Source organism: Hippoglossus stenolepis, chromosome 13, assembly GCF_022539355.2.
Source record: "Hippoglossus stenolepis isolate QCI-W04-F060 chromosome 13, HSTE1.2, whole genome shotgun sequence".
NCBI classification, from domain to species: Eukaryota; Metazoa; Chordata; class Actinopteri; order Pleuronectiformes; family Pleuronectidae; genus Hippoglossus; species Hippoglossus stenolepis.
The window spans coordinates 9,857,239-9,884,746 of record NC_061495.1 but is presented as its reverse complement, the minus strand read 5'-3'; the positions used below and the strand labels follow the sequence as shown (position 1 = coordinate 9,884,746).

Sequence of the window (27,508 nt, the reverse complement as noted above, 5' to 3'; positions counted from 1 at the left end):
TTACCGTGGTCCCTGGCATGCTGCTAATTTCGCAGAGATGCCAACTCGCCCTGCTCATTTTATTGTTGTCGCTGTGTGAAATAGAGGACATGATAGACAGTCAGTACACTGGTGAGTCATTAAAAAGCACCTCTTTGTGTGTGTCTGTGTGTCTGTCCCCCATTTAGGCTTTCTGAACATCCAGTCTTGGCCCGACAACATGACAGACTTGAGTGTTTTCTCCAACCTGGCAACTATTGGGGGAAGAGCGCTGTACAGGTACACACCTGAGAATACACTAACCTCGCTGTGATTATTTTTTGAACCTGTGAGTGTAATTTATATCACAACACTGCCTCAGACGGAGCTCAGTGCTTGTACAGGAGACGGCAAACTGTTTAAATAAATGATTTAGGTCTTATTTTGTAGCGAAAACATGTAGCAAAACACCCGTCTTCTCTAAAATTTAAACCTCTGATGAAATTTTGATTACAGTGGTGGTTGAATTTCGTAAGATTTGTCAAAATGTATTAATGTTAATATGTTGCCACAAGATGAGGACATTGCAAGAATTGTACAAGATTAATGTTTGTACACTTTTAACAACAGCTGTATTCCTAATCAACAACTGAGCATATATCACATGACCTGTTTAAGACCAAATGTTTTAAAAAGAAATGGAACAACATGCTGCTAAAGGGTGTGATCTGATCTGCAATTTGATTTGTTGCAAACTTTACAACATTTCCAATAAAGTATCTGGTAGGGTCTTTACAAATTTCCAAATATGTGCACCTATAGCAGTACATTGTTATATTGTTATACTGATGTTTTTATTTTATGCAACTTAATAGTGCATTTATTTTGGTGGGTTATGTTTCTGGTAAATAAGACACATGTCTGCATGATGCTTGTACGAGAAGTGACTTACTGTGTCTAAAACAACGATGTGTGATTAATCTTTAATCGGATAGATGAATAATTATCACTTAAGTTTTAGGGATATGTCTCAAGGTGCTCTTAAAGTTTACAATGCCATTTTGGATTGAAGCAGAGTTTCTGAATGCATAGTGTGGACTGTTAAATACAGTGCGTCTCTGTGTGTGCGCCCGAGTGTGCACATGAGGGTGTGCGTGCACTTGTGTGTCATCCACCTGCAGATGGAAACAGCAGGCCGCGGTACAAATTATAGCGTGCCACCCACCTTTGGCCCGTGCTTGATCTTGCATACCCTCTGTATATCTGATGGCTCTGGCACCCCGCTGGCCTCCTGTCATTTTCAGACTTAGCAAGTGGGGCTTATGGGAAAAGGTGGGGGTCGGCTTTGAAGACAAAAAGGAGGAAAGAGCGGACTGTGGGTAGAATGATAAAAAATATATAATAACAATCGAATAAGTCAGTCTGTTAAAGTTAAATTTTTGCAATCGCATATAGAAAAAACTTTTATAAAAGCAAGGCATTAAGCAGATGCAGTTTAATTACAGTTTGACAAAACCATAGTGTTAAAGGTGCATGTCAACATTTTGAAATGATGATATTGTTTTTTTATTATTTACAGAAAACAAGACCGTAATGGAAATAATTAGAAACTGTTTTCATGCTGAAATGGAGTTGTGTTTTTTGGGGCTTTTTTTCTCAAATTAACTCAACTTAAGTAGTTGTTTTCTCTATATGTTGACTTTAAAAGATTGAAAGTGAGTTTTCCACGCAGTCGTTTCTTCCCCTCACCGATCCTCTGTCTGGAGTTTGAACTGCAATCCAACACATTTCCATTGCAATCTGACTCAGGGGCTGGCAGTGCAGAGTGTGACGTGGAGGCTGCTAGGTCTCATTTACAAGATCAAGAGTAGAGCTCAGAGGTAGCACAAGGTATAAGGTGCAAGTAATGTGAAAAAAATTTTTTTTTTACATGAAATGATTCTAAGGTGAGCTGCAGTGCATGTTATAAAAAGAAGGGGTTATTTATTTAGTTTGTTGTCCATATGTTGTATTACTATGAATTATTTAGAAATTAAGGGATATATTCAAGAAAATTTAACAAAAACATCAACAGTGTCAGTTTCGAAAATTTGTATGACCCTGACCATTAATAATACCTCTCCCTTATGTTAAAAACATGGTTTTAGGTGTTAGGTCTTTGAAAAAAGAAATGTCATCAACTGAGAATTAAAACCATCTTTTCCCTGCCTCCTCTTCCTTCTTGTTCTTTCCTTTTTTCCCTTTCCCTTTTCCGTCTCATCCCTTCTCCTGTCGTACTTCTGGTCTCCTCTTCCTCCTTCTCAGTGGAATCTCCCTGCTGGTGTTGAAGCAGCAGGGCATCTCGTCACTGCAGCTGCAGTCTCTCAGAGAGATCAGCGCCGGGAACGTCCACATTGCAGAGAACAGCCAGCTTTGCTACTACAACACTGTGAACTGGACAAGACTGTTTCGTGCTGGAAACCAGAAGGTTCTGGTCCGCAACAACCGCAGCCCGAAGGACTGCTGTAAGTTCACACACATAAAGAAAAACTCAAATAAAAAAATCACATGTATGCCTGCACCACAACAGAAATGGAGGCCCATCTAAAAAACTATTACAATTTAACTGCAACAGCATGTTTCCCATGACTTATTTAAACCTACAGTGAATAATGATGATAAGCTGTACATCTTTATAACAAAGGAGACATACTGTATTATGATCATATTCAGGTTCATAATTTTGATCTGGCTTATTACTTGAGAAGATTTAATGTTCAGAAAATGCATCACTTTCCTCATACTGTTCATTGCTGCAGCTCCTCTCTTCAGCCTCTGTCTGAAACACTTGGTTTTAGTCTAAGACCCCCCACACCCCAACCTCATTAAGCCCAGTCTGCTCTGATTGGCTACCTGGCCCACTCTGTTGTGAATGTTGGCCTTCACTTTCCCTGGCTTTGTTAGGGGGCCTGTCAGCATTAGTATCGGCTGGGCAACTGACGAAACGTTTTAGGAACCTCAGGAGCAGTGTTGTCTGTGGGGGAGAGCAGCGCCATTTTGGGCCTGTTACACACACAACAGTCTAACTCACACTAGAGGGAAGAGAAAACAGAAAAAGCTTAATATGATAAGGTCACAAATTAAAACTAAAAATTCCCTTATCACAATACAATTTTGGAAAAGAGCGCCTCTAAAAAAAGATACGATTTGAGGAAGAAACTCAAATTAAGGACCTTTATCATCATTGATAACATTTTAAAGAGCTGAATACTAACAAGGTTAACATCTGTTCGTCTTCTAGAAAGTGTATAAGAATGAAACCATTTCTAGAGTCCTGATTTTGGATCTCCTCTGACAAACTGTGGGGCACTTTTTTGGAGTGTAAAAGATGTTAAATATTTAATTTAAATCTTCACTGTATTTTTCCACTTTATTTTCGTGTTCATCTCTAACATACCACGTCAGTTGAGCGGCTCCAGGCGCCATCAAGAGAGTTTTCCTTCTTGTTTCCCGCCTTGACAGACTTGTTCACATTTATAAATGGGTTACAGATTGGAAGATTACGGAGAAATATATTTCAGATTTACTGTGGAACCGAAGACTCAGACACAAATGGTCTGCGAGAAATTGGGATTGCTGACCTGCCACAAAAATCAGCTTTAGCTAAAACTCCAGCTTTTTAGATCGACTCTCGAGTCTCAAAACTGAAATCAAGTTGATAACTTTGAGGGAAAAGGAACATCTGCTGCTTCTGTTAAGGGACTTTGATACACAAGCAAAGTGAGCAAATTATCTTTTTTTAGAACTTCACTTTACAGTCAACGATAATCACAATTCTCTGTCTGCTGCTCGAGTGGAAGCTATTATCTCACAAATTAAAAAAAACAATCCTATATCTTACAACTAATTTACCAGCAGAAGCATTCAGGGAATGCAAGGTTTGGTCAAGTGAAAATTGGCAAATAAGTCACTTGATGAGATATAAATTGCTTCTAAAAATGGACGAGCTTTTATAATCTCACTGCCACAAGTGTTAAAACATTATTCATTTATGTATAATGTTCATTAATGAGCCAGTATTTGCATTATTGAGTTGGCCCCTTTTCACTGTTCATGTGCTCCTTTCCCCTGGGCAGTTCCTTAGTGTTGAACTCACACACACACACACACACACACACACACACACACACACACACACACACACACACACACACACACACACACACACACACACACACACACACACACACAATCTTAAGTGACTTTGAAGACTTTGGGTGAGACTCAAGAGTCACACACTGCTCTCTCTGACATGGCTCTGCATGTGTGCAGGTGTGTGTGTGTGTGTGTGTGCGTGTGCGCCCGCCTCCACACTTGACTGAGCCTAGCAGGGACTAGAAAAGGGCAGGTCTCGCAGCCTTGCAGGACAGCAAAGACAGAGGACAAGGAGACTGCATGTGCCCATTTATTTATAGCTGAAGTACTTTACTGATGTAGAAACGTCATTGGGTTGTTGGAGAAACCTGACACCAACTTGTTTTTTACAGTATCACTTTCTGTAAGATGAAGTACGTGTAGCTAGCGGAAAAACACAGCTAAGCATGTAGAATTCGTTAAATACATTCAGAATCAAAACACATAGAGTAGAATTGTTTTCAAATTATAATACAAGGCATAGAAGTCGTACTGTAGTTGGTCTGGTCACATCATCAGTTCCTTTTTTCCTGATAAAGGTTTTTTGGGGAGTTTCCCTTTACCAGATTCAAGGAGCTAACGACAGTAAGCATTGTATGTTTTACAGATGAAAAGCCCTTCAAGGCAAACTCAGCGGGAAGAAAGTAAGAACGTTTACAACACCTAAAGAAGGTTAAAATTTAAAGTTAACAAGTCAAGTTTCTGTTCCCTCATTAAGGCCAAAGAATTAGGAAAGTTTAGTATTTTTTGGTAGTTTCAGATTTTGATTGCAGATGACACTCTGTCTGTAGCTTGAGTCTTCCAATGTAATGTCCTCTTTCGCTTTGGATGAAAATGAATTGGGTTTAAAAAAAAGAATTATTCATTGTGCATTTAACTGCCCACTTTCAGCATTACTAACTCTTTTGACTGAGCTCTTCTGAATAGAAGCAGGACCTGCTCACTTTGGTGCCAGGAACGAAACAGAATCTTCAAGGCTGAGATTGAATCCTTAAATTTCTTGATTGCAATAAAATGTCAGTATTTTATAATGATGTTATTAGACCGCAGACCTTTTGTGAAAAAAGGTCAAACCTTGGGCTGGGAAGTGCACTTCTATTAGACTGCTGAGTGCAATCAGAAGAGCACATTTTTGGACAGAAAAAGCAGTTTCATAGCCACAGGTTTCTCAGAATCCCCTTAAAGGCCATGCACTGCACATACATCGTAAACCCACACAGCGAATTTGAAATATTTTTGGATTAGACCAACCCGCAGGACTGTGTGAGTTCATGCAGACCTCACTGGCTATTCCTGTCAGGGTTTTCAGGGCATGATGAATTTCACCTCTTTATGGAGTCCAGTTGACATCTTGTAAGTCCTATAGTTCGAATGGAAAGCGCGTCAGGGCCTTTAGTAGATTGTACTCCTGGGTCGACCATTTCTGAGTAGGCGTAGCAAGCACAAGAGAGAGTTACCTGACAGAACAGGTCTATAGTCTTTACACTTGATCCGCATGCTCCGAAAATGCATGTTTTACATCATCTAGCTCCTTTTCCGTTGAAGAAATGTTGCTATGTCAGAATATAGAGGGCCTACTAGTAAAGATGAGATTAATGATGACTGATTTCAGTATAACTGCTTCATTTTCACTTTAGTAGATCAGAGCCAGTGTCGGTAGAATTTGTGCTTTAAAAAACCTGCAGAGAAAAAAGACAATTGAAAACAAACAGGTGCTTGACTTAAGCCAAACAATGTTAGCTGTGTAAGTTGGAGAAAGAATGTAGTGACTGACTTGTAAAGAGTAATTTATGCTCAAGCTTACGGATGCTAACAAAACAGACAAAATGGAGCAGTCCACCAGGAAATGATAGGACCTGACCTTTGGAAATGCTCTTGCTTATGTAAATTGTTTTTGTTAAAACAAGTAAAAATATATATATAATATGTTTATGCACATAAACACAATCTGGCCAATCGAATTTCACCGAGGTTAATTCACTTTGGATTTCTAGTAATTCGCAGTTTATTGATGTGGAGTTTCTTTAACACAAAGATAGAAAAATGCTTTACATATTTTAACAAAGCTCTCCACCCAATCAGAGATTTTACCATTGAGCTATTATACTTGCAAAAAAAAAATCTCTGGTTGAGCCTTGTAGGATTTCTTTTTTTTTTTTAACAACCCAGTGAAAACCCCATGTGAAAAGTGTTTTCTCAAAAATCTAACATTTAATTCATGTTATTTCCACATGATGTATTATTCAGTTAATTACCCAGACCCACAGTCTTTGGTCGTTTCAGTAGCTGCCCTGAATTACTCTCAGTGCTGCCTTTGATACAGAAGAAAGGGGTGCAGGGAACAGTCGAGGTCCACATGCACCTTTCCCCTCGACACAGGCAGGTTTATGTTTGTTCACTGCGTTTTTCCTGATTGTTTTATTTTTCCGTTGTTATCGGTTTTTTGAGATATTCTTTTTCCTCCTCGCCTCCTAATTTCCTTCCTTACTTACTTACTTGCTTCTGTCCTGCTGGAAAGCCCCATGGGCTTTTGTTTTCCAACCGTGTCAGAAACATCTGAGGTTGGCATCTTTTTTGATCTTGTTGTATGTTTAAGAAGCCAAACCAACCTCTCCTCCTCCCTTGTTTATTCCTTTTTTCAGCAGCAACCCTTCTTCCTTGTCTACAGCTCATGCCTTAGATATGCTACCCTTGTTGTTCCCTCTGCCTGGTCAGTTTACCTACAGTGCCTGAAGCCCAAAAGAGGTTATTTGTCTAATATGAGAGGCAAAGCTTTGATCTTCTGCCCTCCACAGAAACACTTGATTTCTTGTTTCCCCATGTATCTGCATCCGCCTCTGAATTTCTAAGCAATCTGAACATTGCTACGGTCGATACCGAAGCATCGCTTTTGGCTTACATGTGGCCAGGCCAGGCAAACAACAGGAGCCCTTTTCACAACAGAAAAGAGAAGAGAAGAAAGAGGAAGAGAAGAGAACCCATTGGGCATATAAATCTGTTTTAAAATCCACCGACCAAGGTGGAAGTCACGTGGGGCGCAGATGGGATGATAAAAGTTCCAAGTGTATCTGTAGCGCTGTCACCAGGCTGCTACAACACTCCCATTTACGTCGCTGTAACACTCTCAGATGTACCGACCTTTGTAGAACCCAGCGCTGAGAGGGGACAAAGGAGCGAGCGAGAGATAAGAGATACAGACACGAGGAGATAATGGAACAGAGTGGATGTAATGGTCTGAGTCTGTTGGTGCTATAGAAACACAGGCAGAAACAGAGAGGACAGGAAACAGATTGTTCACTATGAATGGGGAAGGAGAAAGATACATTTTCTTTCTATGAGTGGATCCAATCCAAAGTGAATGACACTTTTTTCACACTCGTGTCCTTGTAAATCAAAGGTGGGATTTAATCAGGCTTTTAAACAGCCGACACACAAATGCACTGTAGAGGCAGATATCCAATGTTTTTGGCATGAAAGAGTCATTATCAATATGATGGAGAATTCTTTGAAAATAAATACACACAGAAAAGTTTAAGAGTTGATTGTTTACGCCCTCCCTTTTGTAAGTCGAAGTTAAATAAACACGTCTGTGTTTTCATCTGCAGGTGCTTTCTGCGTCCCCCCGGTGCTTCGTCACCATTTGTTCGAAATGTTTAAATTCAGGCATCGCAGCACTTACTCCCTTCTCTGCCAGCTCCACACTTATATACTAAGTTTTTGTACAAATACACCGCAATAAAGTACAAGGTCAATGTGTGGTTCATCCAGGAGGTTAATTATTCTGCTGTTGCTCAGTGCATCTTCTTTGACGATTTCTTTTTCTTTACGAAATCGGAACATCACCGTCCTCCAGCACGTCTTTCAGCCCTACACATGCTCCTCTGTCTCGTTGCCCTTGCTCCTGCCATTTTTTTTAGGAGAGCCACATCACAAAAACATACTTTTTATAGGCCAAATGAACAGCTGCTCAGTGGAAGCACAGAAACTCGCAATTTGCATTTGCCTTAGCAGATCTGTGTCTTTTTCAATAAATAATGTGATTACTGTGGCTAATTTTATATTCAGATAATTTGGGGCAATTTTGGGTTTATTCTCTGTGTCTGCATCGACGCAGAGTCATTAAGTCACAACTGCATTCTGCATAAATCTGATCCTTTGCTGCTACTCTCCCTGTCTTTGTATATGTTTGTACTGAGCAGCCAGGGAGCACATGGTGTGTGACCCGCTGTGTTCAGACGCAGGATGCTGGGGTTCTAGCCCGGACCAGTGCCTCTCCTGCGGACACTTCAGCCGTGGACGAACCTGTGTGGAGATTTGCAACCTTTACGAAGGGTGAGCTTCGCATGTACACGAAACATCAACACATCAACATAGAGGAAAGGACTGAAAACACGGGGGCATTGATTGAGTAAATAGAACACTCCACTTCACTGAGAGGGACTCTAGGTTTAATTTAAGTGAATAATAGTGAAGGTGAACCCACTCACTTTAAGAAAAAAACCTTCATTAGAGAAATAAAGAAAACATAATTCTATTGGATAAGACATCAAGAGGAGAGGCACTCTTTCTCCCCTCAGAAGCCATTTATTAGTGTTGCTGTTGTCTAGCGTGTTCTAAATGAGACGTGTCAGGGTCTGGTTGGCTTAACCTGAAATTTGCCCCAAATCATACAACAGTTAGTAAAGTAAACCCATCATCTCGATATGTGATTCTCACAAAGTAAAACAAACCACTACATCAAGAGGTTTCCTTAATCTTTCACTGGTTTTATTTGAGGTTGTGGATTTTGCCTCCCTGATTTTCTCACCAAACAGGAACAAAGTGAATGTGATCATTCAAACTGTCTATTTTTCCGGAGTTGCTTTATTCCACACCAGTCTGAAATCCTCTGTTTAGTCTACAGCGCTGTAGCCCCTGAATGAAATAGCATTGCTCGCCTTGGACTGATACCAGAGACCTGTCCTTCAGCAGACAGTGGCAGGGAAACATGGAAATGGCCGTGTCCTGACCCTCTCATACAAAATGCGTTGCTTTTATTCTAGACGAGATACCACTTATTTCCTGTGCCTCTGCTGCCGAGTTCACCTGCTGTACCAGGCTGACCAAGACTGTGGCTAAATCTATATGTACCAAATCTATGTGAACGTCCAAAAGCCTGTGTTGGTAAATCAGGGAGGAAACAAAGACAGGCACAGAAACACAGATGAGTAGAAAAGAATAGTCCCTGCCTCACCTCTTTTACCCCAAAAAACCTCATATTCTCTGGGCATGTAATGCTGCCCCTGTAGTCTGCCGGGAGCAGGTCCTACTTTCTCAGAAACACAGAAACCTCTGATCCTGTCTGTGTTCATCCAGACATTATCCTGGAATTTTACGGAGGGGCTGCAAATGAATGCGTCAGTTGCTCCAGACATTTTCTTGAACTTCTCCAGCCAGCCCCCTGGTAAAATGTCAGAAAATTCAGAGCAAGCTAGGTGATGTGTTGATCAGGATACAAATATCTAGAAGACACAAAGGTGTCAACTTGGAAACACACCAAGGTTCGAGAGCTTGTGACGATAAGGGGCCGGAGATCATTTTTACAGCCAAATGTATAAATCATGTCCTGACTCCTGCAGGCTCTACCCACACACCACTACTCGTTTGAATTTTCTGTTGTTGTGAAGGCGTCTGACCCCGATAATATGTGAAAGGCAAACTATGGAAAATGTCAGGATATTGGGTTTTCATGTCCGAGCACAGCTTTACACACAAGATCACTGGCAGTTACACCTTTCATTATCAATGACACAGGGCGAATATCAATCACTGAGATAGTCTTGACCCTGAATGCAGTGTATACAGGCCTGCAAAACAAAATGCTTTATATTTGCATGGGTTCTCAGAGCGGTTTTCAATCATTCACAATGCTCTTTGGTTCCTGATATCAAACAGGGAGGAAATCCCTGCCCGGAGTCCTCAGAGTGTGGTTTGTAATTCCGCAAGTAGAACTGTGCTTTTCAAGTATTCTCCATCATCATGCTTTCATACTATAACTTGCAGGTTACCAGTGTGGGGAAAGATCAAACTGATTTCTATATTAAGAATCTGAAAGAAAGATCCCTGCAGAAACATTCTCGAGGAGTTCCAGGAGAGTGAAGTAGCAGTAAAATGTCTTCCACTGATCGAATTAAAACACACAAAAAACACACAAAAATCAAATTCTCAAAGGACACTTTATTGGATGGAAAATCTGCTGCACAACCTGCTCATCTAAAGTTACATTTCAGTAGAAGAACAACTCAAGGCTCTTTGTTTCAATATTGTTTTCTGTTTACTATGAACTTACTCTGCTATGAAATCAAAGCCAGAGGGTGAAAGCAATAATTTATGATGTGGTGGTTATGAAGGCCCCCTGCAGAGTGTGAAATTAAAAGAGGTCCCTTGACTTTTAAGGAAGTATATGCTCTTCACCTCTCTATTGAAAGTGATGAGACCTGCTCCCCTGGTGAGTTTTGTTAATAACATTTTAGATATTTTACCTTGCAGAACTGATTGAATGATGCTTTTAAGTTCCAAGTTGATCAACAATGGTTTTTTTTGGGGGGGGGGCCGCACTGGAGAGGAGTGAGGAGGACCGGAAGGTGGGCTAGGGCAGGGGGGCTAGGCGTGTCACTGCGTGTCACAGTCACTGCTTGCGCACGGGGCCACGCCCTGCCTACCTGTCCACCTGCACGTCAGCACTACCCACACCAGCACCACCCACAACCAGTCAGGGCTTCACTGAATGCACCTCCCCCCCTTCAGCACATGACAAAAACATGGAGGACAGGGAACGTTAAGGACTGAATTGAACAGAAGCGCCCTGTCGAGTCCATAGACTGTATATAAAGATGGACGACGCATCTCTCCTTCCCTCCACTACCTGGAAATGAAGCAAAAGTATCCCAGATACAAACACTACCATCTTGTGCCGTTTTTTTAGAGCCTGCCCGGTAGCATTCAGGGGTTGGAGGCACGGTAGCGTTGTCCCTCTGATACACGGTTGACCAACAGAGAGTCAGTCTTAGCTGTCAATCAAAACAGGTGTTTTTTTATAACATCAAATAATTATTTAAACAAAACTTACCCGGACAACGAACACAAACATACATCATTGTGATAATAACTGACCATTTAGTTCGGCTCATGTCCTATCCACTAACATGGAGAAGGCCGAATTTATTGCATATACTCCGTTCAGACATCCGGTGGCCATCGAGGCGCTCTGGCTTCAGTTTTAGGGAGCCGTCATGTCGTCCATCTTTATATACGGTCTATGGTCAGGCTATGAGGACCCCCCTGTAGTCAAAATGTTAGTAACTCCTATGTTTTACATGTCAATATTTTCTTGGTTTAACAGTTTGTGAGATTCCTTTTAAAAAACATAACATGCAGAATTACAGTGTGTTGCTCATTCCTTTTCCTTTCATCTCAGACTTGTATTGACAACTCAGCATGTGTCAGACAGCAGCTAATCGACAAGGAGCTGGAATTACCTTATACCTCAAATGATTTATGAACAGTTGTGAAAATATTTGACAAAGTCAATCGACGTTATTGTTCAAAATACCAAACAGGCAGTTTAATTTGTCTGCAGGTTTTGCAGTGGGGATTAAAAGCTCAAAGCTGTTTGAGATGACTATTTGTTATGCATCAAATCCATATTAAGATGTATTACTCACTGCAAATATGTTCACTCCATGTATGTCACAGAGAACATACAGAAAATACAGGAAGGCAGAGCCCAACTGACCCACCAAGCAACAGACTGTGAGCATCAATGATATCTTCCAGCTACACTGCAGCGTTTATTATTTCAATCAGCACACACGCAGACAAAAGCTTACCTCCCTAGCCTCCTGGAAGGATTTCTGAAGGCCAGTTGAAGCATAATTAATACTAATTTGATTTAGATCCCACTGGGAAGATGACTTTTTTTTTTTCGATTTCTGAGACGGAACGTTCAGTTTTATTTTACTGACGAAGAACCCAAAAGTCAATCTCCTTGTCCTGTAGTGACAAAGGCAAAGTGCCAACTCAGTCGCACTGTGGTCGCATTTATGACTTTTGGAGGCCACTCTGGTGTTCTACTATTATAAGGGGATTGTAGAAATCGAATAACATGGCACTTAATTTAATAGATTTTTGAAATCGTTGCACCCCTCGCAGGTATCGCACCTTTCAGATGCGTCGACCCCGTGAGTGATGCCATCAGAATTACAGTTAGCTAATTAGCCATTGTGTGTTTAGGAAGGGTGTGTGCGTGTGTGCGACTAAATATAGATGATATCGAACAGAGGTGATTAAAGTTTTGCTGTTCAATGTTGTAACTCTTCAAACTGTACCTACAGCTCAAGCAAAATGCTTCACTTATTCAAGGAGGGACAAGCAACAAAAGTGTTATTGTCTCCTTTCTACAAGATTTAACATCCATATTGACTGAAGGAGCATTTTTTTCTCTCCCCCTCTTGTCTCTCACTCCTATTTCCCATTCTATTCCCCACCCATCCTAATCCCTCCCTCCCTTCCTCCCTCACTATCCTCCACCTCTCTCAGGGATATTCGAGAGTACGCCAACGAGTCCTTGTGCGTGGATTGTGATGCCCAGTGCAAGCGAGCTGACGATGACTCTCTGACCTGCCATGGTCCGGTAAGCCTGTTTCCTATAGACGACAATATTGATGCCGCCTGAAAGTATTAGTTTCACACACTGGTCTTCTGAATGTAGACAGCGAAGAGCGCTGTTGTTTGAGCAGCTTGTTTACATTCCCTTTTATCTAGGCATTAAAGAAGAACAGCATTTAACATGAAGCACAATTATTCCATTACTGAGAGATGAACTGCACTTTTGTTTGTCTTGCAGCGAGAAGCCACAGAGCTAAGACTAATCAGTGTTAATATGTGCTGACCAACTTTGTAAATCAAGATCTGTGGTCTTTAAAGGTTGAGCCCACTATTTTTCTAATTTCATCAAATTCCAAGAATGCATATGCAAATGCTAAAAGCAGAAAAAGCTAGAAGGGTCAAATTGTTGGTTTCCATCGTTAGCCCCATAAACTGAATAGAAAGAAGCACAACACTTCTCCACTTCCTGCTTTTGAAAAAAAATGAAGCCAAAATATCCTGGATACAGGTTTCACCATCTTTTGCTTTTGACGTAATTTGGTGCAAGAGTCTGTGCAGTCGTGATCGTGGAGGGGAGCTGCAGTATCAAGGTCCCGCCCTACATGCACTTGACCAATCAGGAGTCAGTCTCCGCTGTCAATTATGATGTTTCAATAAATAAGCCAAATTTATCAGAAAAATTAATACTTCAATACATCAATGTGATTAGAGACTTACAAAAAATCGTACTTTGACTTTTCAGTTAATTCCTGGTTCCATCCCATGACATGGAGAAGGCAGGGTTTATGGCCTGTACTGCAACCAGCCACCAGGGGTTGTTCAAGCTAATTTGGCTTCACTTTTGATAAGCTCTCATGTCGTCCATCTTTATATGCAGTCTATGGTTAGTCTGCCACAAACACCAGTATTTAAGGACAGAGCAATGCGTTACTCACCAGGAAGCAAACGACTTGGAGCTGCAGATAAACCCTGTGGTCGTCTCTGAGTAAATAATGTATCGGCAGTCAAGTGTGCCTGTCAACTTTTCTATAGATTATATCTCATGTTGTGACTCAAAGGCAAATCTGATTGTTTTAGCACAGATCAGCAATAGTTTACATGCTGATCTGCAAAGAGTATTTATCCAGTTCATGTGTGTTTGTGCGTTTTTCTTTTTGCCTATCATCAGTTGACATTGGATGAAACTTTTTCATACATTTGTGCTCCAACAATTTTGCATTTCAAAAGCTCTCAGAGAAGCAGAGCAGCGTGTTGAGAGTTTGTGTGGTAGCAGCTGTACATTATAGAAATGCCACAGTGGAAAAAAAACCCTGACCTTCATTTCTGAGTTCCTCTTGTGAACACTACACCCACAGGCACATGCGGCCCCTGATCCTGCTCTTTCTCTTAAAATCTTATCTTGCTGTTTGATAGAGAGGGATGCTTTCCGACACATGCAAGCCAGAGGGGCCATGTGCTGCCTTTTGTGCCGCATCACACCCTGTCACATATTTTGCCCAATGTAGTTTCAAAGTGTTGAACTTTTTTATCCCCCCAAAACCACTGTAATGTCTGTGTGTTTGAGTACATTGTAGTAGGCTTCAGTAGAGTGTTTGTTTTTGTTGGAGGAGATTTGTTGGTTCGATTACCAGCTGCGACAGCATGGATGGTATTGTTTTCATTTTGGTTGTGTGCGTGTGTGTCTCTGTGTCTATGTGTGTCATCATGGTAAAATGTGTTCCTGAGTTGTTTAGTTGACAGTGGACCAATTTTTTTCATACAACTGCGTGTAACACAATCACAAAATCTGCATGTGTGTAATTTAGATCAAAATTAAGGTAGAGTTTGAAGATGGCTCTGGTCCAACCTATGAATACTTAATACAGATGGAATGATGTAGTAATGACTGCTCAGTACTTATGTAGTAATATGGTAATTACTGCTTAGTAGTCAATGTAATAATCAAGTATAACTAGTGAGTATTAATGCAATAAATAATGTAGTCATGACTTCTGAGTACTCATGTATTAAGACGTAATGACTAATGAGTACTTATGGAATAATTTAGTAATGACTATTGGCTGTTGATGGAATAGTGTAGTAATGACTACTGGCTATTCATGTTATAATGAAGTATTGACTAATGAGTACTCATGTAATGTAGTAATGACTGCTGATTACTAATGCAATAAAGGAGTAGTGACTACTGGCTATTCCTGTAATAATGTAGTTATGACAGCTTAGTACTGATAATATCGCATTGACCATTGAGTACCCATGTAATAATTTAGTAAGAACAACTGAGTACACATGTTATAATACTAATAACAATACTAATACTACTACAACTAATAATAATAACTTTATTTGTATAGCACTTATCTAAACAAGGTAACAAAGTGCTTCACAAACAAACATGGCAAAAAGATGAATTAATTATGATAAAAGATATTCAATTCAGTCCAATTTTTTAAAGCCAGGACCAGTTGTGTAACCATCACATTTGAGCTCTGTCAGACTGGTTGTTATAATGAAAATAATAATAATAATCTTCAGTTGTACCTTGGCGTCATCAGGTGTTTTAGCATTTTAATCGCAATAACATTAAAAGCCGAACCTGAGGGTACGTTGAGGCTGAAGGTAAACCTGGCTTGTATGGCAGTGCTATGAAAGCCATGTGGCTCCGTAGATCAGACTCCATTATCTCTATGCCTTTTTTTAAAACTAAACTAAATACCTACTCTCATTGGCAGCAGAGTCAAAAACTTGCATATTTAAGACACTAAATAAAATGTGGTTACAATAAAGGTAAAATAACAGGAATAAAGCAGTTAAAACAACACAGTAGAACCAGAATTACAAATCGCATGCTAAAAATGCTTTCCTATAAAAACATGTTCTGAGCAGTGATTTAAAGATATATATAATGTAGGGATGACTGCTTCTTACTTTTACTAATGTAATAATGACAGCTGAGTACGCAATAATGTATTCACTATGGCTGAGTATAGGTGAGTACTCATGGGTTGTAATGCCGACACGCTGACGGCTGCTGTGATCCCATCATATAACGATCTGTAGTTACCTTTGCTGTTCACTCACAGTCCTCTCTTTGACTTCCTGGGAAAGTGGGTGCTATGAAGAGAATAAAACACATAGAGTGACCTGTGGTTTACCTCCAGCACTTTGAGAAACAAGTGATTAAAAACTTTGAGCAAAAACTTCAAAGTACTTTGTAATGATTTGTATCAGCCGAATAAACCAGTTAATTAGAACACGTACAAAATCATTAGAGGCTATGTTCAATCTTTATTTTTCATTTTCGGCCATATTGAGGAGTTGTTAATTACTCGAAAAGTCCTGAGGTTTATATATAAGGGTTTGTGTTTAGACATGACTCTTCAGAAACTGATTCAATATGTCCTCATTTTCACCCCTGTCTCTTGGAAATAATGTTGAAATTGTATACAACCAAACTGCAACAGGCATGTTGTAAAGGAAGCGTATTACTTCTATTGACGTTGAGAGGATATGTTGTCAGTTTTTGTGTTTGGCAAGTTGCATAAACATTGATACTGAATAGATTAGTAAAATTAGAACAGACAGGCTTCCTACCAAAATAACATTCCAGTGTTCGTTTGTATGGACATGTTTATGGTTATGTTTACACTCTGACAGCACTTCAAGTTAGGGTTTATAGATTTCTGCAATAGGAGATGGTCTGTATTTATTTAGTGCTTTTCTTGTCCTGATGACCACTCAAAGCGCTTCCCAGTCGAGTTTTGCCATTCACCCACACACACTTAAAGTGCATTACAAAGTGCACTATTCAAACACTGCTGGCACAGCTGTCAGGGCAATTTGGGGTTCATCTTGCCCAAGGACACTTCGTCACACAGAATGGGGATCAATGGAAACTAGGATCAAACCGCCAACCTTCTGGTCAGTGGGCAACCCGCTTTACCTCCTCCATAGCCCCCTTCCAGAAACACAGAACAAGTGCACTCTGACACTGAGAGGCACATGTTTATGATTCTGCCAAAACCAAACCACTGACGGGACTCTGGATGCAAACCCTGACGTCAGGTGTACTCTCTGTTTGCCCTCGATTCACCCAGACCACCTCCTGACTCTGCTGCCATTAATAAACCATCATCATTCATCCAAAACAAACATTGCCTCTAAACATAATCGAGCCAGCCATCACGTTTCCCACAAAATGTATTTAGTGCTGCAGTTTAATCGTATAGAAACATAATTTCTATCTGTAATGGCCATAAGAGCACTTCTCATTTTCATGCAGTATGTCAGCCTATGGGTATGCAAATGTGTGTGTTTGTGTGTGTGTGTGTGTGTGGAGCCAGGGTAACCTGTTGTACCTCATATAAATGTCACATGGGCAACACAGGCACACAAATGCATTACAGCAATCATGTAATGGCCACAGTGGCCATAGAAATTGCATTAGCGTTTACACTCAGTGATTTGATAGGCTAATGCGTTCTGTTGAGGGGGATTGGAGCAATGACTGTAACCATGAATCCAGGCAATGTTATGGGAAGATGATGGTACACCTGGAGTAGTTCCTTCAGTTACACAAAAACACTTCCGTTTCTTTTTGCATGACTATGAAATATAAAGAATTTTAAGTTAATTCAGACATTATTGTACTTTCTTGAGTAAGGAAAGTGTTCTCATCTCTCCTCTTCTGACTTCATGTAGTTCCCTCTTCTCCAGTATTCTTTTTAAGAGTCTGAAGAAATTTTTATATAATATATGTATGGTGTGAAATTCAGTCAGTATTGAAAGGGATTAAATCTTTGAAAGAAAAGTCTGTTCAGGGATGATTTGATTTGACAAATGTCTCCCGCCTCAGCTCCAAACCATGTATTTGAAGATTTGGTTCTTCACCGATCAACACTGATAATCCAGTAATGAACTCTGGTGTCATGCGGTGTAGTAGTGTTATGTGAATTTCAACCGTGGACATTAAACTCAAGGTGGACAGTCTGTACGTTGCTTTCGATCAAGTTTAACACCCATGTTTTTAAGAGCATCATTGACATTTATACTGAAAGTTGTATCAAAGCACATACATGCATTAAGTCATGTGCATATACATTAATGCCAACAAACTGTGTATAAAGTTAAATATCATTGAGATGCTTTTAAATCTGCTGGAGGGCTTTACATTGCTTTATGACCACTGTCATATTCATAGAAGCCACTCATCCATCTTTTTTCCTTTTTGCCCCACTGTTCTTTTCTGCCTGGTTTCCTCCATACTCTATTCTTGTCTCCACCTCAGCAGTGATGCTCTGATTTATTCTGCATTATGATATTTGAAGACTTCAGCAGATAAAGGACATGAGGAGTTGGTCTGTACATTAACATACAATATCTTGTAAATCCTTCCTGATGTACCCAATCATGCTTTGAGAAGCCTCAGCCATAAGATCTGACCCCATAAAGAGTAATGGTCTCACCTCCTGAAGTGATTGTGCACTCTGTGCATGGAAGGGAATGGAAAAGACAGATGTTAAACCCACACACACACACACACAGACACACACAGACACACAAGGAACAGCATCACACACGCTAACATCGGCTTTAAGAGCATTTAGCGCAGCGGAACAATTTCAATTTACAGCAGGACACTTTGGTCGTGATGCTGGGAATCCCTGCGATCTTTTTGGATGCCCAAGTAGCCTGCTGGTCCAAACACTATTTGTTTGCACTGTCACATAATTTAGCTGGCTGATGTGAAGGAATTACTGAATACACAAACACACACGCACACCAATGGCCATGGGTGGGAATACACTCATAAAAGTGCCTGGCTCAACACTAAAGCCAGTGAGAGCAGTGCGACATTCAATTTGCATAATTACACCGAAGTGATTGCATATTCCCACACACACACAAAAGCTTTGGTTTAGACACACTCGTACACTTACACACAGATGCACATGCACGTATGTAAGCCCATGCGCAGACATTACTTACTGTTATGTACGAAGACGCTCTCGTACACACTCATCCACTTGTCAAAGCAGTTATCTGCACATCACTCTCATCTTTTTTATCTCCTTTTGTGCCCTTTCTTTAAGTAGAGTGTGTATTTGTGTCGTGCCTGTATTTGACTTGTATACAGTTTGTGTTAATCCACAGTATTTGGTTGTGTTTGCATTTGTGTGCGATCCAGACATCGTTGTGAGAGAAATCCATGGCTGTGGATTTGATTCCCACTCACCATGTTTGCATGCAGGACGTGTGTGTTTGTGTTGTTTGTCAATGAGATGTTCTCTAGGCCTGTTGATGATACGGAGCCTGACTGGGAGAGCTCCTCGCCTCTCGTCTTCCCCTCCCCTACCTCCTCCCTTGCCTATATTAGCTCCATAAATCCTGTTCTAGGCGGATTGTTATGGTCATTGTGTGTGCTGTGAGCGATGGTTATTATCTGCCTGCTCCGCTCACACTGCTTTATGTGTCTCGTCTGCTCTCTCTCTCTCTCTCTCTCTCTCTCTCTCTCCCTCCCTCCCGCTCCTCTTTCTCTCCGTTATTCACACTATATCTCGCTCGCTCTCACTGACTTGCCTCATCCATGTCCACTCTCTCTGCCTAACTCTCCCTTATTACTGGACGGTACTTATTTTTTCACTTTTCTTGTCTCCCTCCTCACCACTTTCCGCTACTGTCTGTTACCTAATGCTGTCTCTCTTATGCATTCACTGCCGCACACATTCAAGTGCAATAATTTAACCTGTAAAGAAAGATGCACTCGGCACGTCATGTAGAAATATACCCATCAATCACTTTACTTTAAAAACGGAGGCGACAGCAGATATCTAATCCCCATTTGCAACAATATTGATTTGTCCTCTCTGACTGAATTTGTTGTGTCAGGTATGAGTGTGGATGGCAAAACTTTGAGTGGTCATCAAGAACAAGATCAGTTAGTAGTCAAATGGCAGCTTAACCTTGTTACTTTTGAATACTTACTATAAGCCTCACATATATAGTTTATTCAGAATTATTGGGCATATGCATCTAAGCGCTTGTTTTTCCCTCCACTGTCTGCAGGGCCCAGAGCATTGTGTGAAATGCCTTCATTTCAAGGATGGTCCAAACTGTGTGGAGAAGTGTCCTGACGGCCTGCAAGGGGCCAACAGCTTCATCTTCAAGTACGCCGAAGCCAACAACGAATGTCATCCCTGCCACACCAACTGCACGCAGGGGTAAGTGCAGCCAGGGTGAAGAGAGGTCAGGGGTCCAGTGATTGGTAATCATTACAGTTTCATCATCCTTTCGAAATCAAAGACAAATGAAAATGATATCCAGTGTTTCATATTTGAAATAACTGTGTTTAAAGAGAATGCACGATTGAGGAAAATCAATTGGAAGATTGCCTGACACAGAAAATGAAGCTTCTCACTGCTCCAACCTTGCACCTAAATCTGACAATACTACCGAGCAGCTCCTCATTTTGCAAAAATTATACTTGATTGTCAAAATAATAGAGGAACACAGGTAAACTTTCACCAACTAGGTTTATACTCTAACACAAATGATGCTTTGAGCCTTTCTCCTAACTTATACCCAAACTCTAAACGTCTGAAACCAGCTTTTAAATCACACAGATTCAGTCTTTTTTGAGGATTTGCCCGCAGACACGCAAATTCAATCCACTCAGCGTATGCAAACCACCTTTACGCTGATAACTGAAGCCAAGAGCCAGAGGGTCCAAATGTTTTAACTGTGTTGCACCATCCAATTTAAGAAAACACTGCTGGAGTCTGAGCTGCTTGTAAAACAGGGATGGTTTTCTGTCAGTCGAGAAACTGAACTTATCGGTACAAGTACTGTCTGTTATGAATAAATGCAGTTCCTGCTTGGTTAGCTATTGTGGGTAGGTAGTGCTACTGTGTTACTGGTGAGCCCATGAGCCACAGCCTCTCACCAAGCAGCCCTGCAAGCTGTCGCCATGTCACCTAGACTCCTGCGCCACCTATTTCACAAACACACTTGAATAAATGTCCCTGTGGCAGTGGCTGAAATGTTCTTACTCGCTCCCTGTAAGTGCATTTGGCTTCTATATAATATTGCCTGAATAGCATATGCTCAGGAAAACACCCTATCCGTGTCCTGCAAACATAAAATGATGATCCTACGTCTTGCAGGATAAGACAGATAAATAAAAGAGGTGAGGCAGAAAAGGAGAGGAAGAGACTGAATGTGAGAGGAGTCGGTGAAGTACCTTGCCACTCTCCATTCCTCACTAGCCACTGATCTCTCCATGTAATATTCAGCAAGGGTTGGTGAGGCATCATTTTGTATTTAACTCCAGGGGGAGTTTATGTCACTTCCTTGTGTGTTATTCCTCCTCCTCTGAGTGACAGCCCGCAGCTCGCTTGAGCATAACAATGTACTTGTAAATGAAAAACACTGGGCCGACACTCTGTCTCAGGTAAAGCTTCATAAGCAGGACCGCCTCTCAAAAACACAAGCTGGGGGAGGAAGAGGGAAGAGGGGAGCGACACAGACAGAGAGGGGAACAGACAGAGTCGTGAAGAAAACCAATATTCTTTACTTCTAAACATCCAAAAGAGCCACTAAGTCTGTCAGTCATGGCATATTATACCAGCAGTCAATAACAGCACAGCACCGATGATTTTAACCATCAGCACCGGAGGACTGAAGACATTTTTGCCTTTCATTAGAAGATTAATCTGTCACTCTGGAGCTGAACTGAGAATAAAGTTGGAGCTCAGAAAAGAAGCTAACAAGGCTTTGGTTCAGGACTCGCTTTATATTTCAGGTTTGCCTGAAGGCGTCAGGGAAGCACACGTGTTTGATGAAGCTTTTGAATGGTGCTGTACCTGTCAATGGCTTTAAATGTGTGTTTGCAAACCCTAAAGTCATTATGGCCTCTTTCTCTATGTTTGACATTCAACAGGCAGAATATAAAATTGAACTGAGTTCAAATGGATATATTTGAAGTGAACTGAAATTCAGGACATAGAACAAGTTAGTCAAATCAAGTACACCTTTTTTTTTAATCTTTTCAAAGTTTACCAGTTAAAAAAAATATCAGGCGATATTTTGATAGGGCACTTTTCAGTCTTTCTGGAACACATGCGTCCAATGCCCCTCAGCAATACAAGGGCCTCTTTTTATTTATTGCACAGCCACAGTTGTCATGTGATTCAACCATAGACTGCACATAAAGATGGCCGACATGACGGCTCGCCAAAAGGGAAGCCAAAGCGTCTTGATTGCCACTTGTTGGCTGGCTGCCGTATAGATCGTAAATCATAAATCATCATAAATCCCTCCATCGGACGGTTCCTCACTACAGAGGCTCCATCAGCCCTTTACTACTGCACGGACTCTGGCAGCATTTGTATACCAACTATTTCATTTCTGGATAGTGGGAGGAAGTGGAGACGCACCGTCCATCTTTATATTCAGTCTATGGGTTCGACACCAGTTATCCCAGAGCGGAATTACTTTTTTCGTCCTTCCAAAAAAAGGTTTGTCGCAGAAAAAGTTGTTTTCAGATAACTGTTGAAAAATAACTGAGCTCCTGATTGGTCCTCACACTGATGAATAAAAGACTTAATTTGATAATGTGACTCAATTGTTCTTAATAGGAGAATATTATGACACAGACAGAGAAGAGTCTTGGTACAGGTCACTTATAAAAACAAAAGTACAACTCTATACTAAAGTAGAATAGAATCATTTTTGTGTTACACCATATGGGAGTGAGCAGATAACAAACATAGGTCACTGTAAGTCCTGTAAGGCTTGTTCATTATCTTCTGGAGAGTGGAGACTCTGCCAAGGTTCACTTTATCTCAGTGCCAGGACCGGGTGGGAACTCCACACACAACAAGTATTATAATCTAACTGATCGCAATGCTGAGGCCCAAAAGTCTCACAGCTCAACAAGGTATGGTTTAGTTTGGTATAATACAAATAATATACAAGCATTTAAGAATTTAAAAGCTGATGCATACAGATATTTAAAGATGTATTTAATCATAAGTTCCCTGACAGCCCCTCATCATTTTCATATAGTGAATGTGCCAAACTAAAAACGTTTAACTTTGGTGTGCTTGATCTGCGTTGTTTACCTAGGTGCATTGGACCAAGACTCCAAGACTGTATTGGCTGGATGGACAGGTAGAAAATTATGTGTTAAACACACACACACACAAACACACACAAACACACACACACACGTGCAAGAATCACTGTAAGCAATGTTTGTGATTAATGGCTAGCTGTAAGGCCCCAAATCCCTGGGAGTGTCCTTAAAGCGTCTCTGTGCACGCATGCTTGTGTGTGTGTCTGTGTCTGTGTGTCTGTGTGGCCGTGTGTGTGTGTACACAAAAACAATTTGCCTGGTGCTTGATAAATTGATAGCGCTGAAGCTTTTGTTCTGCAGCTGTGGGGAAGAGAAAAGGGAAGAAAATGCCGCTAACAGTTTGCAGCAAATAGATTCAAGGTTCCACAGGAGAGAGAGTTTGGCATCAGGTGGCGCTGAGAGCTGTTGTGTGGTCTTTGAGGGATGATTTAAAAAAAAAAAGAAGGGGGAGGATAAAAAAAGACTGATAAGCAGAGTGAGCAGTCAACACGACAGAACCTACTGGTGTGTCTGGGGGACTGCAGCGAAACACTGAACCCAAAAAAAGAACAGCGCTAAGCAGAAAAGAAGGATGGTGCACTGGTGAAAGACTGTGTGACTTTCATCTGGGGGCATATAAAAGAACATATATGTGCAAGTGATACGAGCTCACAGAACAGTATACCCGGGAGGAAAGCCCGTGCACAAATGTAGTCCCTTGAGAATGTGGCTCTCGAGCTCAACCCTCTGTACATGCTTGCAACTTCTCTTCTGATACCTCATATTTAATTGATTACATTATGATTGTATATATTTGAAATGGTAATATTACATAGTATAGTCTTATTGTAAATTTCCAGAATGGTTATTCTGGTTATCAACATTGTAATTGTGGATATCAGGAACTGAAAACTGAAGTGATGTCATTTGTCCCAGTAGGGTGACATTGTAGATATCTAAAATACAAATTGAGTATAGACGTAATTTTGTATATCAGACCTGTTCTTTTTAACTCGGAAGAATTAAATTACATCTGCATGTGCAGGTGCTGAGCTGTTGCGAGCGCGCAGAGGGTCAAGGTCGCGCTCGTCACAGTCTCGTGCTCGCGGGACCACATTTGTGCATGCAGTGCAGAAATTTAATTTCACAAGGATGGTTTTGTGCTCACGGATACGGCCGTGTGCACACATCCATGCATGCACTTGGTTTTAATGTGCATGGATTTTGAGACTGATTAGATGACATACATCATACCAGAGAAAGGGAAAAACATCTTGCAGGAGGCTATGGCGGCTAATCAGGTGCGGATCCAGGGGCGGGGCCAGGGGGGCTGGGATCTGATTGGCCCCTGAAGTGCCCCTGTCCTGTCAGTGGTCTTAAAAAGATACTCACTTACTAAAAATACTAACAAGAAATATGACAATTGTATTCTCGAAGCCTAACAAGCATACAAAACAATTTTCTTAATATATTCAATGATGTGTTGCTTTGATCAAAGCTACGGAGCTAACAAACAACAAGGAATGACTTAAATGTGCACCTTACTCATGGATGTTGGACATATAATTGGCCCCTCCGTCCTAATTGTGGCCCTTTTTATGGCTCCTGATTTAGAAAACATCCTGGATCCGCCACTAAGGTTACTAAGCATGAGGAAAAGGTCCTTATCAGCTGATCTGGTGAACAGATGAAGCCTCATCACATCTCTGACATCCTGTGGATACAGCAGAAGATGGTCGGCTCACCCCAGGCTTATAGTCGGTGTCACACATGTCGTAAAGCCGTTACTTACTGGATGTGTTGACTCCTGAACACAAATGAAAAGTGGCTTATCAGACACAAATGATTACACTAATCCTTCGAAGGCCATCGCTCCACCAGGCGTTCACATGTATTCTTTTTTTGTCGGGATTGTAAGCATATCTGATTAAACTGGATTACTCACTGTCTGTCACTTACTCGTGTCGTGCTTAGTCTGATAAAACTGACAATACCTCGTCTAACAAGTTTCAATTATCTGTTCTTTTAGTTCAAATTCATTAGAGCTGTTGTCTCTGCGTCTTCCCCGATTCCCACATGCGTGATTAACGGATTTCTTTTTAAATCCTGATGTTGTTGCAATGGTGGAGAAACATTGCATTTGCTGCATCACTGACCACGTGGCTTGATGGCTGATCTTTAGAACTGTACGTCGTGGGCATGTTTACAGTAGAGCAGAGGCTCGTGTGATCAGTCAGGGGACCTTTTAATGCCATTTGGAATGACCAACGAACTGAAGCATGTGGATTGAATTAGATCGTCTACAGTGGATCGTGAGGCTGACATTACATTTGTTCATGTGTGAAATTCTAAGAGGTATTTTTTGCTGCTCTTCTGTATGTGGGTAGCCACTGTATTTCTTTGAGCATTTGCCTTCAGTGGATTCTTTATTATTAAGTTGCTATTGAAGAGTATGAAATATTCACATAAATACAAACATCAAAGTTTTGGTTTCAGACGAGTGAGCTCTAAAACTTGAGGCTACCGTAGCTGACTTCTATTTTTAGTGAGGTTTCTAACTAACTTTCTGTTGTGTGATTTTTTTTTTTTGGACTTTATGTCTAATCATGTTATATTATAGTGTAGACAACGCACTTACACTTACACTTACACACACACAAACACACACACACACAAACACACACACACATACATACTTTCCTCCAGTGAATCAACCCTTTTATTCTCACTAAGTATAAGCTGATATCCTCAGATTTTCTTGATTTGGTCTTTTTGTTTTGTCTTCTCTTGCCTACAACCTAATACAATCCGCCCTTCCTGTGGTAAGGATTACTTAAATGTGCTTAATTGAGGAGTATTTTAACAGTTATTCTCTTTCAATGTCTTGAGAAAAGTTCGATTTGAAGATTTCTGTCTCTAATCTCTTGGTGGAATAAGAGGCTACAACTGGAAAAGAGTTAGCTTCACTTAAATTAAAGAATGACAGTTTTCCTACCAGCTTGGTAATTACTGCTTTATACCTAGTTTGATTAAGCAAAAACAAAGTATAAGAAAATAACTTGTGTAGTCTTTTTGTCACAGGCACAGCTCCATCCCTTTTCGCGACCATGGGCTGACTGATTTTACATTTCTGTGTAAACTTTACAAAGAGGAGAGATAATGTATTAATTCTTACAATAAGACTTAGAGGTGCTGTTAGGCCGGTTACATACTATAATCTCACCCTCTCCATGTAATGGACCAATATAAGAGTCTAACCCCCGATGACAAAGCAAATGAGTGTATTTCAAACTAATTTATTTAAAGAACTGTGGACGAGCAGAACATTTCACAGTTGGAATAAATGTGTTTTCTGGTGGAGTGACAGTGTCTATATTACAAATCTTAAAATGTCTCTTGTTAATTATTGATACCAGCTTATCTGCAGTAAGATAATATTAGATAATATACCTGCCAGGCTAATTGTTCTCTATTGGTCTGAATGGCACTTAGCTCTCACCTGCACTTTAACAGTTCAGTATGATCCAAGTCTCTAATGTGCCGCCAAAGCGAGAGATGTGGGGGAGATTCAGAGTTCCTCACTTCCCATGAAGCTGGCTGACGGTGATAACAGTTTATGGGGTGTATCCTTGCAGTCTGTGATAAACAGTCCCAAATACCAGCCTTTTTTCCCAGTGATTTAGGGCAGAGTCTGAGTCTGTGTTGACCAAATTAGCTTCTTTCATTGCAGGAAAAGAAGCGCGGGGGGGGGGGAACCTTCTACTTCTGCTCTCAAAATTACTTAGAGTGTTGATATCAAATGACAGCGTCGGTGTGGTGCTGAGAATTCACTTTGATGGTTATTTCCATGTTTTTGATCTCAGCCGTGGTTTTAATGAGAGGGCATGGAGGGATATAACCAGATGAAGCTCAGAGCAAAAACAGACAAAAATGGAAGGTGAAGGTTTATTTTTATATTTTAAGAAACATCCACACAGCCTTACATGGATGATCACAGAGACGTGCGTTGTGTTTGTTTGTTTATTACCTTGTTTGTTTTTGTGTGTGTGCATATGATAGTTTAAGGACGAGGTCGTCTTCATCCTCTGTCATCATCTCCGTCCTCCCGGTGAAAATGTGTCATCGCCTGCACCCTCTTCCGTCTTCATCATTTACTTGTTTTTCTTCCTTCTCCTCTCCCCCCCTCCTCTTTCGTGTCTTCAGAACCCCTCTGATCGCAGCGGGGGTGATCGGCGGCCTCTTCATGGTGGTGATCCTGGTGCTGAGCGTAGCCGTCTCTCTGCGCCGGAAGAACATCAAGAAGAAGAGAGCGCTCCGTCGCTTCCTGGAAACAGAGGTGAGCAGGGCGGGGGATGAAAAACAGACTGAAAGAAGGTTGATGTTGATGCCTATATATGCCAGTGAAAGATGTCTGGAGGAGTATGACTGGATAGAGAAACCAAACCAAGGTAACCTTACAAAAATATATCCCCTCTTTTACACCAAATTATGCAGGTATAAGCTGTTTTTATTTAAATGCCTGATTGGCCCTGGAAGTGCCCCTGTCCTGTCATTAGTCTTTAAAATAAGAAAAAAAAAGTAATGTACTAGTAATAAATATGAAAAGTATTTAGAAAT

At 40.9% G+C, this 27,508-nt stretch overlaps 1 protein-coding gene across 2 annotated transcripts in view; it reads left to right on the top strand.

The window, feature by feature from the left end:
- The window catches only part of LOC118120013 (receptor tyrosine-protein kinase erbB-4), a 283,408-nt gene that overhangs the window by 195,725 nt on the left and 60,175 nt on the right, over positions 1 to 27,508 (top strand). For both annotated transcript variants that reach the window (XM_035174572.2, XM_035174571.2), the window contains exons 11-17: positions 168 to 258; positions 2,263 to 2,462; positions 8,331 to 8,463; positions 12,709 to 12,802; positions 19,843 to 19,997; positions 22,903 to 22,947; positions 27,095 to 27,227. In XM_035174572.2, the coding sequence (XP_035030463.2) occupies positions 168 to 258; positions 2,263 to 2,462; positions 8,331 to 8,463; positions 12,709 to 12,802; positions 19,843 to 19,997; positions 22,903 to 22,947; positions 27,095 to 27,227 (851 nt within the window). The remainder of the gene's footprint in view (positions 1 to 167; positions 259 to 2,262; positions 2,463 to 8,330; positions 8,464 to 12,708; positions 12,803 to 19,842; positions 19,998 to 22,902; positions 22,948 to 27,094; positions 27,228 to 27,508) is intronic.